This window comes from Antedon mediterranea, chromosome 2 (genome assembly GCF_964355755.1).
Source record: "Antedon mediterranea chromosome 2, ecAntMedi1.1, whole genome shotgun sequence".
NCBI lineage: Eukaryota > Metazoa > Echinodermata > Crinoidea > Comatulida > Antedonidae > Antedon > Antedon mediterranea.
The window spans coordinates 22,820,594-22,834,814 of NC_092671.1; the positions used below are offsets into that span (position 1 = coordinate 22,820,594).

The window sequence follows — 14,221 nt, forward strand, 5'->3', positions numbered from 1 at the left end:
ATTGTATGAAATCTTTATTATTATTATTCTTCCTTCTTCTTCTTCTTCTTCTTGTACACTATTTTGTGTAACAAATATCTCAAAAAGTTTAATGTCAATGATTACCAAAATTGTCTTTCAAATACTTTAACTTAGTCCTAATAAGCTTTTCAGTGTGATCACTAATCCATGACGTCATTTATACGCCATTTTGTGAAATCACATTATCAATCATATATCCCTAATTCATTATCACATATTAATGAAATTTACTACACGTAAACTTCAGGTCAAGGGTAAAAATATTGGCAAATAAAAACTTGCGCGTTTCAAGGTCATACACATGAAATTGCGCGTTAAAAATTAAAAAAGCTCAAAATTAAGTTTTGATCAATTTAGAGCATGAATTAGGTCATTTGCGTGTTTAAAAAAATTACTGCGCAAAAACACGTTTTTCCGTCCGTGATTCTTATAAAACGTAAAGCTCAAGTAAACAAGTAAGTACCAGTAAAAATACATTTTTGTACAAATCGCCTTGTACTCATCATCCTTAGTACATTTATCAAATTTGAGTCCATTCCGACTTAAAATAACGCTATACGAGCAGGTTAAAAATGACAAAACGGGCACATTAATTAATTAATCACGCGGAAAAAGTATGTTTTTTAACGCTACGTGCGCAAAGCGCGTAAAAAGTTGCGCGTGCATGGGAATTTTTGACATGCTCAAAATGACAAGAAAGTTGATTAGAAATGTTTTTTTTGCATTTTTAAATTTTAAAAGCGCGTGCGCGCGTAACTTTGTGTAAAACATGTAATTTTTAGTGCACAAAAAGTTAGCGCAAGTTATAAATTAAACTTTTGCTAAGTTTCAATTTAAATTGTTATATGGTTTTCGATCTATGTTAAATACGCAAAATTCATAAAATCGCGCGTAAGTCAAGTTGCGCCTTTCTGACGCCATTCACAATAGCAGGTGCACAACTTCACGTAAATGCCCACATGTTGACAAAGTTATAACATGTTAACTTTACACGTTTTAGAGATACGCTCTGAACAAAAATGACATAAAGAAAGAAGCACTAGACATGAAACTCGTCACTTTGACGAGTTAGTTATCCACACGACAAACGACACGCGCACGTCATACGTTGCAATTTTGCACACGGAAAAAGATTATGGCATTATGACCTGAACTGAAGAATATCATATGCTGTTATTGCTGAATTCTTTTAATTTTGTGTTATATAGTATATACAGTATAAACAGTATATTCTGTATACAATAAATACAGTGTAGAATAGGTGAAATTACGGGACCCACCATTTATTCCAATTTTTAACATGGCGACGGTTTCAAAATGAAACACTAAGGTAGCAATTTCTCAGCAACAACATATTAATGTGTAGAAGAAATTGGAATACGTAAAATATAGATGCGCGCTCTTTTAAATGTGATTAACTATGACGCAAAATATGAAAATACGACTTTTTATATTCAACTGGCCATAAGATGACGTCAAAACATCTGATTGGCAAAATGTTCACATGAATTCGTATCTACAATCCAATAGCTTCCAGAAAACGTTTAATCATGATTATCACTTTTTATTCTGACGAGCTATAACAAATTGAAGTTTACTATAATAAAGACATGATGACGTCATAAAAATTAAAATATTTATAACTCATGCGAAAGATAGTGGATTGACCTAGACAGTATTCAAATATCTGAGGAAATGGAATACGTATAAGCGAGATGCGCTCTATTTAATGTGATGTGCAATAATGAAAGAGTAAAAAATCCTATATTTTACATTCGTGTGGCCATACGATGACGTCATAACATCCGAGGGGTAAAGATTCTGCATGAATTCATATCTACAACATATCTGCTTAAATATTAATTTAAACAAATTGGGGGGTCATGGATGATCCTGAGGAGCTATAATAGATTAAAAATAGGCATAATTTTGACAATATTTTTTCACTTTTGCAACTAAAACACGCGCAAATGGTCTAAATCAACGTGTTCATATGACGTCATTTTAATTTGAAATGATGTCAATCTTTTTAGAAATGACTAGGAAAGGCTAGAAAATCACAATTCAATAGAAAAAACATGATTTTCGTACTTTGTGCGCACCATACGCGTAACATTTTTCGCGCACGCAGTAATTTTTGACATGCTCAAAATATCATAAGCGTAGAAAGTTGATTAGAAATTAATTTTGGTCATTTTTAAACTTTAAATGCGCGTGCGCGCGTAACTTCTTGTAAAACATGCCATTTTTAATCCATAGAAAGTTGACCCATGATATGAATTAAAATATTATTAAGTTTCATGAAACAATATTTGTTGGTTCTAAAGTTATGATCAGTTATAGAATTTCATAAAATCCCACGTAACTTACGCAACACGGATCTGAAATCGTCCAAATACTTGGTTGCACATCTACACTTCAATGTCAATCTTTTTACCAAGTTATACAAAGTTATGTTACTAAGCAATAGAGATATACTGGTCACAAAAATCCGGGAAAGAAAGAAGAACTAGACATGAAACTCGTCACTTTGACGAGTTAGTTATCCGCTCGACAAACGCCACGTGCACGTCATACGTTGGAATTTTGCACACAGAAAAAGATTATGGCATTATTACCTGAACTGAAGAATATGATGTGTTGTTAGTGCTGAATGCTGTATATTTTGTGTCATATAGAATACACAGTATAATCTATATACATATTGCACAAACAGTGTAAAATAGGTGAAATTACGGGACCCGTATTTTATTCCAATTTTTAACATGTTGACGGTTTCAAAATGAAACGCGAAGGTATTAATTTCGGAAGGAAATTATCTCAGCAACAACATATTAACGTTTAGAAGAAATTTGAATACGTGAAATATTGATGAGCACTCTATTAAATGTAATGAGCTATGACGCAAAAGATGAAAATACGACTTTGTTTATTTAACTGGCCATATGATGACATCACAATATCTAATTGGCGAAAATTTACTGTAAAGATGAAATTAATGATCCTGTTAATTAACATTTTTAGGCATGATTATGTCATAAAAATTAAAATATTTGTAACTCATGCGTAAGATAGTTGATTGACCTAGACAATATTAAAATCTCGGAGAAAAAGAAATACAGATAAGCGTGATGCGCTCCATTGAATATGATGAGCAATAACGAAAGAGACAAAAATCCTATATTTTACATGCGTGTGGCCATACGATGACTTCACAATGTCCAGTTAGCCATATTGATTAATGATCCGATATCTACAACTCATCAACTTCCAGAATATGTAATTTAAAAAAATTCACCTCGTTTTTTAGAATCTATGACATAATTTTGATGAATTTTAAAACTTTTTCAATAAAAACGCGCGCAAATTGTACAATTTGACGTGCTCGTATGACGTAATTTTAAGTCGAAATTGTTTAAAAATTTGTAAAATTACTTTAAAAGGCTGGAAAAATAAAATTCACGCAAAAAAAAATATTTTTAGCTGTACGTGCACACCGCGTATAAAATTGTTCGCGTGCGTAGGAATTTCTGACAGGCTCAAATTGTCATGATCATCGTAGAAAGTTGATTAGAAATTAATTTTGTGCACTTTGAAATTTTAAATGCGTGTGCACGCGTAACTTCTTGTAAAACATGTAATTTTTAATCCACAAAAAGTTTGCCCTTGATATGACTTAAATTTTCACAAAGTGTAAAAAAAAAATTACATGTAACTCGTCACTTTGACGAGTTAGTTATCCGCAGGACAAATGCCACGTGCACGTCATACGTTGCGTTAGAATATTGCACACAGAAAAAGATTATGGCATTATGACCTGAACTGAAAAATATGATATGTTGTTAGTGCTGATTTCTGTCAATTTTGTGTCATATAGTATATATAGTATAATATGTATACATATTACATACAGTGTAGAATAAGTGAAATTATGGGACCTGCCATATATTGCAATTTTTAACATGTTGACGGTTTTAAAATGAAACGCGAAGGTAGCAATTTCGGAAGGCAATTATCTCAGCAACAACATATTAACGTGTAGAAGAAATTTGAATACGTGAAATATTGATGCGCGCTCTTTTAAATGTAATGACGCAAAAGATGAAAATACGACATTTTTTATTTTACTGGCCATATGATGACGTCAAAACATCCGATTGGCAAAATTTTCACATGATTTCGTTTTTCAAAAAAGTTTTAATCGTGATTACGAGCTATAAGAGATTAAAATTTACTGTAAAGATGAAATTAATGCCACACGTAATTGAAATTTTTAGGCATGATGACATCATAAACATTAATTAATTAATTATTTTTTGACATGCTTAAAACGTCATGAAAGTTGGGCATCTTGAAATTTTAAATGCGTGTGCACGCGTATCTTTGTGTAAAACACGCAATTTTTTTCTACAGAAAGTTAGCGCATAATATAAATTAAACTTTTGCAAAGTTTCAATTTGAAATGTTATTTGGTTTTCGACCTATGTTAAATACGAGAAAATCGTTAAATTGCGCTTAAGTCACGTTGCGCAATTGTAAACGTCATGAAAAGCTTCGCTTGACGACATTACGTAAATATCAATGTTAAGATAGTTAACAAAATGTTATGTTTGCAACTTTTAGAGAAAAGCGTTGCACAAAAATCATACAGAAAGAAGATCAAGAAAAAGATGATGATGATGAGGCCTAAAAAAAAAAATTGTTTGTTTGCTGTCAAGTTTTTTTTTTTTGGTAGGGGAGGCGGGTGGAAAAAAGTTTTTTTTTTTTTATTTATTTATTTTTTTTAAAATTAATTTTTGTTAATTTCTCTGTTAATTGTACGCGAATTTGAGAGTAAGAAAACACACTGAATAAAACAACGAGCTCAAACATCTATTCATAATTTTTTTCACACTTTAATTCTGTTTTGGGCACGTTAGGCCCCGTGTCTAAACTAGCCTAGGCTAGGCCTACTACACAGTAGGTCGTTGTTAGCAGGCCTAATTAAATATTTTAGAAGTTGGTGTACCGTATATTTCGGTGTATAAGTCGCACCTGTGTATAAGACGCACCCCCTAACTGAGAGTAAAATATCGGTATTTTGTATATCGTCGATGTATAAGACGGCCGCGCCCAGCCTCAACAAGAAGGGAAGTCCCCCATTCCGTCAGTTCTTTCTAACTTGTTATTCATGAGTTTCGCACCCGCAACATCGAGTGCATGACCGCACGTGTGTGTGGGCTAGCCTCGCTCGATCCTTTTATCGAGAGCTCACGTTTTCACGGACAATCGTATTCGATTAGTATCTATGTATCCTAGAAGTATCTATGTATCCTAACCCTAACCCTATGCTATAATCAACTGGAGAGGTTCTACAGTAGGACACCTACCCCCTAGACAGTTACTCCCCGGATGTTTACCACCCGGACAACTACTTCCCGGACAACTACTTCCCGGACAACTACTTCCCGGACAACTACTCCCGGACAACTATCCCCCCGGACAACTACCCCCCGGACAACTACCCCCCGGACAACTACCCCCCGGACAACTACCCCCCGGACAACTACCCCCGGACAACTACCCCCCCGGACAACTACCCCCCCCGGACAACTACCCCCCGGACAACTACCCCCCGGACAACTACCCCCCCCCCCCGGACAACTATTACCCCGGACAACTACCCCCCCCCCCCTCCCCGGACAACTCCCCCCCCCCTCGGACAACTCCCCCCCCTCGGACAACTCCCCCCCCTCGGACAACTCCCCCCCCCCCCACTCGGACAACTACCCCCCGGACAACACTAATCCCCGGACAACACTAATCCCCGGACAACACTACCCCCGGAGAAAACTACCCCCGGAGAAAACTACGCCCCGGAGAAAACTACCCCCCGGAGAAAACTATCCCCCGGAGAAAACTATCCCCCGGAGAAAACTATCCCCCGGAGAAAACTATGCCCCCGGAGAAAACTATGCCCCCGGAGAAAACTATGCCCCAGACAACTATGCCCCAGACAACTATGCCCCAGACAACTATGCCCCAGACAACTATGCCCCAGACAACTATGCCCCAGACAACTATGCCCCAGACAACTACCCCCGGGACAACTTAATCCCCGGGACAACTTAATCCCCGGACAACTACCCCCTTAGGACAACTACCCCCTTAGGACAACTACCCCCTTAGGACAACTACCCCCTTAGGACAACTACCCCCTTAGGACAACTACCCCCTTAGGACAACTACCCCCTTAGGACAACTACCCCCTTAGGACAACTACCCCCTTAGGACAACTACCCCTTAGGACAACTACCCCCTTAGGACAACTACCCCCTTAGGACAACTACCCCCTTAGGACAACTACCCCCTTAGGACAACTACCCCCTTAGGACAACTACCCCCTTAGGACAACTACCCCTTAGGACAACTACCCCCTTAGGACAACTACCCCCTTAGGACAACTACCCCCTTAGGACAACTACCCCCGGTCAACTAACCCCGGTCAACTACCCCCTCTCTTAGGACAAACACCCCCATGACAACTACTACCCCCCCCCCCCCCAAATCCAAAAGTAGACAAATATATAGGACCGGTTTCTGTAAAAATGAAATCATCCGTTTTTAACGGGTGTTTCGAAGAGAGACCCGAGACCAGAGACCTGACACGAGACCCAATACGAAAAGGGAGACCTATATTTGGGTCTCCCTTTTCGTATATTAGGGTCTCCCTTTTCGTATAGTGTGGTCTCTCTTTTCGTATAGTGGGGTCTCCCTTTTCTTATAGTGGGTCTCCCTTTTCGTATATTTGGGTCTCCCATTTTGTATATTTGGGTCTCCCTTTCCGTATATTTAGGTCTCCCTTTTCGTATATTTAGGTCTCCCTTTTTGTATATTAGGGTCTCCCTTTTCGTATAGTGGGATCTCCCTTTTCGTATAGTGGGATCTCCCTTTTCGTATAGTGGGGTCTCCCTTTTCGTATTGGGTCTCGGGTCTCTAGTTTCGAAACACCCGTTTTAACCGATTATTCTGTTTAACAGCACGCTAGACCCTAGATGTGCTAGATTTAAAGTACCGTATTTATTGAAAAAACGGCCTGGGCTGTTTATTGTTCAGGTGGTTTTTAGGTGGACATTTATTGGAAGAAAGTTGTTTATTCGATGGGAGGGGGTATAATCTAATGGAAATAGACGTCGATTATTCCGTATGATGTTTCATGGGAGTGACATGGTCACCGTTTATTTGAGGGGAATTTATTTAAAGATCGCCGTTTATTCGGTGAGTGAACATTGAGGTCAAATATCAAAAGTGATATTATTCATCAAGTGTAAAAAATACATATATGACAAATTTGAGACAAATATTAATTCTTTTAAGACCAGTGGTTATCGAAGCATTGTCCTGACGCAAAAATTATGTCAACAATCAAAGGTAGCATTTCATGTCATTTTTTATGAAACATTTTTATTGAAGTACATAGAAACATTGATATTTTGAACAATATGAGACCAACATTAAATTCCTACAGACATAGAAAGAATAAAAAGGTCAAAATGTCAAATATGATATTTCCAGCCATATTTAAAGACTAAGTTTCATTAGAGGTAATAATCCAGATGATCCCATTTTCGGGACTTTTTTTTTTATACCAAGTGCGAAAAGTATTTTAACAATCAAAATGATACTGACTTAAAAACAAAGTATAAAAAGGTATGTTGAAGGCTACTAACTACTAGGGGGCTTGGGGGTAATTTTCAGGGGGTTATTGTTCCTAGGGGGTAATTGTCCGGGGGTTAGTTGTCCAGTGGTTAGTTGTCCTACGGAGGTAGTTGTCCTAAAAGATTATTTGCCCTCGTAGTATTGTCCAGGTCAAGGAGGTAGTTGTCCTACGGGGAGTAGTATTGTGTCAGAGGTAGTTGTCCGGGGGGTTATTTACCCGGGGGGGGGGGGCGGGTAAATTGTCTGGTTGTCGAATGGTCCGTCCGCGGGGGGTAGTTGTTCTAAAGGGATAGTTGCCTGGGTGATAGTTGTCCAGGGGTTAGTTGTCCTACGGAGGTCGTTGTCCTGAAACATTATTTGCCCTCGGAGTATTGTCCAGGTCCAGAGGTAGTTGTCCGCTGGGTAATTACCAGGGGGCGGGGGGCTAATTGTCCGGTTGTCGAATGGTCTGGGTGGTAGTTGTCCGTCCGGGGGGTAGTTGTTCTAAAGGGATAGTTGCCTGGGTGGTAGTTGTCCATCCAGGGGTTAGTTGTTCTACGGAGGTAGTTGTCCTGAAACATTATTTTCCCTCGGAGTATTGTCCAGGTCCAGAGGTAGTTGTCCGCGGGGTAATTACCAGGGGGGGGGGGGGGTAATTGTCCGGAGAGCTGGGTAATTTTCAGGGGGTAATTGTCCGGGGGAAATTGTCCGGGGGGAATTGTCCGGGGGGGTAGTTGTCCAGGGGTTAGTTGTCCTACGGAGGTAGTTGTCTTAAAAGATTATTTGCCCTCGTAGTATTGTCCAGGTCCAGGAGGTACCGTATTTTCCGGAGTATAGGTCGACCCCAAGTATAAGTCGACCCCCAACTTTGGCCTAGAATATCGTTGATTTTGGTATGACCTGAATATAAGTCGACCCCCAAAATCGGCTAATAACACAACTTACTTTAAAGTTCAAAGAGGGCTAGAAATGTATGAAATGTGGTTATTTGTTTATATTATTAAAGTGTAGGCCTAATCAATATCGGACAGACGTAATGACGACGACTTCGCCGCCGTCTTCACCAGCCTATAATAAATGACAGCGATGTAGCGTTACTTGCCATCAGCGATGTTTTTCGCGTCATTCGAATAAATTAAAACGAGTTTTCCGTTAGGAGGCTTATTAATTGTACAGGCGAGTAGTTGTAAATCGCGTTATCTGTAAATGTACACGCGCCCGACTAAGGAGAATTTATTTTATGAATAGACATGCGCAGTAATTGTAATTACGAACAAACAAACAAACTGCGCATGTGTATAGATGAAAATATCGCGCAATAACAAACATGCTGCATGGACATTCCGACGTCTGTGGTGTGTGTTACGATGTTTTCGCGAGAGTGAATAAGAAGCATAAATAAAACTATTTATTCTTAATTATCTTAAAAGCGTAATATTAACATCAAAATGAGTCATTGTGATATATTAATATTTTATTGACCAGTACTTGTTGGAGTTGTATTATTTTGTACAATGTAGGTATTAAATTGAAAACTTCTGTGAGTGATTGATGATAGGCCACTGACCTTGCTGGGCCTTGCTTGACAGCTGACGGCTTTTGAACATATTTTTTCGGCCTGATTTTTTTCAAAAATCGCATGGTCGGAGTATAAGTCGACCCCTCGATTTTGCAATTAAAATTTTCCCGCAAAATCTCGACCTATACTCCGGAAAATACGGTAGTTGTCCTACGGGGAGTATTGTGTCAGAGGTAGTTGTCCGCGGGGTAATTACAGGGGGGTGGGGGTAATTGTCCGGGGGTAATTGTTTCTAGGGGGTAATTGTCCGGAGGTAGTTATCCAGGGGGTAGTTGTCCTAAGGGGGTAGTTGTCCAGGTGGTGGTTGTCCGGGGGTAGTTTTCCGGGGGGGGGGGGGGAATGTCCAGAGGGTTAATATCCGGATACGACTAGAGAATATACTAGTCGAATACTGTGTACACAATGTGGTTGCCAAGCTTGAAGGGCTCGCTCGCGCTGGGGGTACGACGGTCGTGCGTATAACTATAATACTATTCCAATCGTAAACGTTTACAAATGAAATTTTATCGGAGCGCCTAAAACAGCTCCATAATGAACAAATCTTTTCATCATATTTAGTACAAAATCACGCTAAAATGCCTTGAAAACTAGCAGGTTGCTGTTACGCTGGTACACTGTAGCTAGGCTACGCCTACTCTTTCAACTTTAGTAATACTAATAGGCCTAGGCCTTACCTTAAAAAGCCCAGGCCTAGCCAACGAGGTGGCGATATCTGTGTGTTGAGGCATTTATGTTCGGTGTATAAGACGCACCCTTAATTTAGAGGTTAAATTTGCGTGTCAAAAGTGCGATTATACACCGAAATATACGCTACGTTATTTTTTTTTTTTTTTAAGCGCCCTCAACGAAAAAAAAAACTTTTTCTTATCTCCGCCCCAAATTTTTTGCGAAATTAGGGGCGGCGGATGACAGCAAACAGACTATTTTTTTTTTTTGGCCTGATGATGATGATGATGATGATTTTGTACAATTACAAGAGGTTATCCGCCAAGTGCGGATAACCAATAATAATAATAATATAGATTTAATACAATAACAACAGGTGATCATTTTATTCTAAATGATCACCTAATAAATGATCACCTAATTACTCTAAAACTAGTTATTACAGAAATTATTTTAAAAATGCAAAAACATGAAATCTGCTGATTATGTTAATTTCTAAATAGTCATCAGATCACGTAACATTTTCTACTTCAATTAAAATTTCTTACATTAAAGTAACGACCTAGATTTCCTTCTTTTTTGGCATCCATCACATAGCAGTGTTCTTCTCTAAACAAACTTCGGGTTCTTGAAAAACTTTGTTTTTCATCAACTTCATAGTCTAAAGTATAAAAAATAGTATATATATTACAGAGATTACATTACATTACACGTAAACAACAGCTACTGTTTAATTTAATAATCTGTCATCATATTCAGCTTTTTTTACACAGACTAATATTATGTTCAATTAACATTAACATTTAATTGAAAGTTAAAATGGACCTGAAATGGACTTTCGATTTTCAAGAAATTCACACATGTTATTTAAACCTATATATAAATTTACGTAAGGGCAAAATACGGTAAATCGCCCCTTACTTTTAGAATTTTTACTCGATGGTATATAAAGTTGGTTCGTACTTTCGGTACTGATTTTAACCACCTGATTTAACCCTGTTTACTAATTAAATTAAGTTAGATAATTAGTTATTGAGTCGACGATTAAAACGAATTTAGGTTCAACGATTTGCCCCAAAGAGGGGTGTTTTCCGATCGTGGTATACACTGTCTAATGGATGTCCATCTTGAAAAATACCCGCCACAAAAATGCTAGGAGGCTTCGCATTTTCCTATCTCCTCCTACGATAATTGTTTTTAATAGCTGAAAACCGGTTGAACAGCTAGAGTACACCATCATAATGTTGAAGACAGGCCGATTTTCTTTAAAAAATACTATTTTGATAGATTTAATATACGATTATACAAATGTAATGATTTGCGATGAATGGAACATCCCAATCTCTCAGTCTGCCAGAGTTTAACACAAGTAGGTAAATTTATGAGCCCTTGGTTTAACACATACGGTAGGTAAATATATGGGCCCTTTGAGAATAAACTTGCAATACTTCGACAATACTGTAAATACCTATTAACTATTGTTGGTCCTCATTTGAATCGAACATTTCTTACTGTGAATGTTCGTACTGTTAGATGTAATATAAAAATATATACAAATAAACTTTATTACTGAGATTGTGGATAGGCTCTACTGTTAGATATATAAACACATTATTATATACAAATAAACTTTATACTGACAGTTCCTTCTCAACGTTTGTATTACTTAATAATTACCAAAAATATAAACGTCGTAGTGGTGTATCGTGTACTTTAATATTTCAATCGATTATGACAGTGACAGTTTTAACAAAGTATTAAATCGCAAATGTTTTACTGTATTTAGATGTAGGCCTATATTATTTATAGGCCTATAAAACATGAAAGAAATATTTCGTTACTGAGTGGATAAAGAATATATTTAAAAATTGTTCTTCTTTGTACCTATCCACTTTCCCATCCCTCAACCCTAATGTTACATACAAAACACAAATTGGGTTTCTTTAAATGAGTCCAAATGAAAAATTTGGACTCATATTGTGATAAGTTTCTCCTTCGGAAGTAATTCCCAGGGTTCTGTCTTTTAGAATAAAAGTGACACTGTCACAGGCTCCATTTAACGAATCCTCTCCAGGTGCCAGTATAACTATAATGACACATCATTATCCTGAGACACTATGTGAGACACGATTACACAATTACGCATTTAGTACTTACTTAAAAAGTAAAAATAAACCTTAGTTTCTAGTAATATTGATAATAAATCTCCAGAAATATATATTGTTTATTATGTACACTGGGAACAGACGTTGTAACGCTCGTAGCGTCGTACGTTAATCGGTATACAAAAAAAAAAACTTCCAACCAGGTTTTGCACTTCACAATTTATTTATTGTGGTTCAAACTGAAAATGCAACAAAATAATACAATAAAGAACTACAATGTATCCAGGTTAAATTAGCAAAATGTAGAAATGGTATTAAGCCTAAACTAAACTAAAGAGAGTAATCAAAGGAAGCAAATAACGAACTTACATCACTGGCCTGTCTGGTGTAAGGTAATACAAAGGTATGCAAAGGATTACCGCTCACGAAATGAAAAAGAACGACAACGACAAGCGCAGCACAGTAAAAGGGAATAATAGAAACAAAAGGACGGGAAATTTACATATTATGTCAGGTGCAGTTTAACATAGCAGAAATAAAGCGTTGCGTTACTAACAGACGTGTATATGTATAATTTGTCGGTGACATTCAAAGATATTATACAACAGTGTCTTACAGAATGATGACAATGAATTGGTCTATTATAGTTGTCTCCGATACCTTTTCAATCATGATTGTACTTGCACCCAGATGAAGGAGGTTTAATCCAGTTATTGTTATTACGATATTAATTGTGTTGTATTTTTTTTTATATCTAGGGTGTATTTATTTGATTATAGAAAAAAAAAACGTCTCCACTAAATAAACACCAATCCCCCTAAACACCCCTCTGAACAATAAATGCCCGGGGCGTTTATTCGGATAAATACGGTAAGTTACTTCTAGCATTCTGAAAAGAACTGTTGAGTTTGACGTTTCTATCAATGTTTGATCATCCTCAGGGGTCAACAATATTTTCTAGCATTATTATAAGCAAAAGTAAAATTACAAACCATTTAAAGCATCAGTTATTGCATAACATTTATATAAGAATAAGTTGTGTAGAGGTATGTTTTTTGTTTGAAACATTAGTAATATTAATAGTATTTCTGATCATCTTTTCAACAAATTTTATGTTAGAATGAATGTATATATATTGTATGTATATTTACAACAATTTGATACCAATTTTAAGTTTCTACGACTAGTACTAGTAGTACTATAGATATAAAGATGCCCTGGAATGTGGGTCAAAGGTCAGAAATTGCATTTATGATCATTTTCCACTAAAATGTCCCATTAGACTGAATATGAATGCATGCCTTCTCAACATTTTGAGACTAAAATTGACTTGCTGCGACCAGTGGTTGCCAAGATACAAGTACCTATTTGTGTTTGTTCATATAACCCTTGACCCTGACCCTTTGACCTTCTGTAACATTTTTTAATGTGCAACAAATAATAAAATGTATATTGCGAACAATGTAAGACCTAATTTAAGTGTCTACGACCAGTAGTTACGGAGATAGATACATGCCCTGGGTAGTGGGTCAAAAGTCAGAAATGGCATTTCCGGTCATTTTTGACTAAAATGTCCCATTAGACTGAATATAAATGTATACCCTCTGATCAATTTGAGATCAAAATTACCTTGCTTTGACCAGTGGTTGTCGAAATTTATGGACCTATTGGTTTATAACCTTTCACCTGACCTTTTGACCTTTCGCCCCATTTTCAAAATGTGTAACCAGGCCAAAAATGATTGTTTGACCATTCTAAACCAATTTCGGAAGTCAAATTCTCTGGACCTCAAAGTGCATACGAAAGTAAGTTGATATAGCTACTAGAGTAAATAGGTGAAATTACGGACCCGCCATTTATTCCAATTTTTAACATGGTGACCATATCAAAAAGAAACACTAAGATAGCAATATCGGAAGAAAATTATCTCACCAACAACATATTAACATGTAGAAGAAATTTGAATACATAAAATATAGATGTGTGCTCTTTTAAATGTGATGAACTATGACGCAAAATATGAAAATTTGACTTTTTTTATTCAACTGACCATATGATGACTTCACAACATCTGATTGGCAAAATGTTCACATGAATTCGTATCTACAATCCAATAACTTCCAGAAAACGTTTTAATCATGATTATCACTTTTTATTCAGACGAGCTATAACA

General features: G+C 36.9%; 1 protein-coding gene across 2 annotated transcripts in view; it reads right to left on the bottom strand.

The window, feature by feature from the left end:
- LOC140040727 (histone-lysine N-methyltransferase SETDB1-like) overlaps nt 1-14,221 on the bottom strand; it is a 373,841-nt gene that overhangs the window by 26,868 nt on the left and 332,752 nt on the right. For both annotated transcript variants that reach the window (XM_072086876.1, XM_072086874.1), the window contains one exon: nt 10,492-10,604. In XM_072086876.1, coding sequence (XP_071942977.1) covers nt 10,492-10,604 — 113 coding nt within the window. The remainder of the gene's footprint in view (nt 1-10,491; nt 10,605-14,221) is intronic.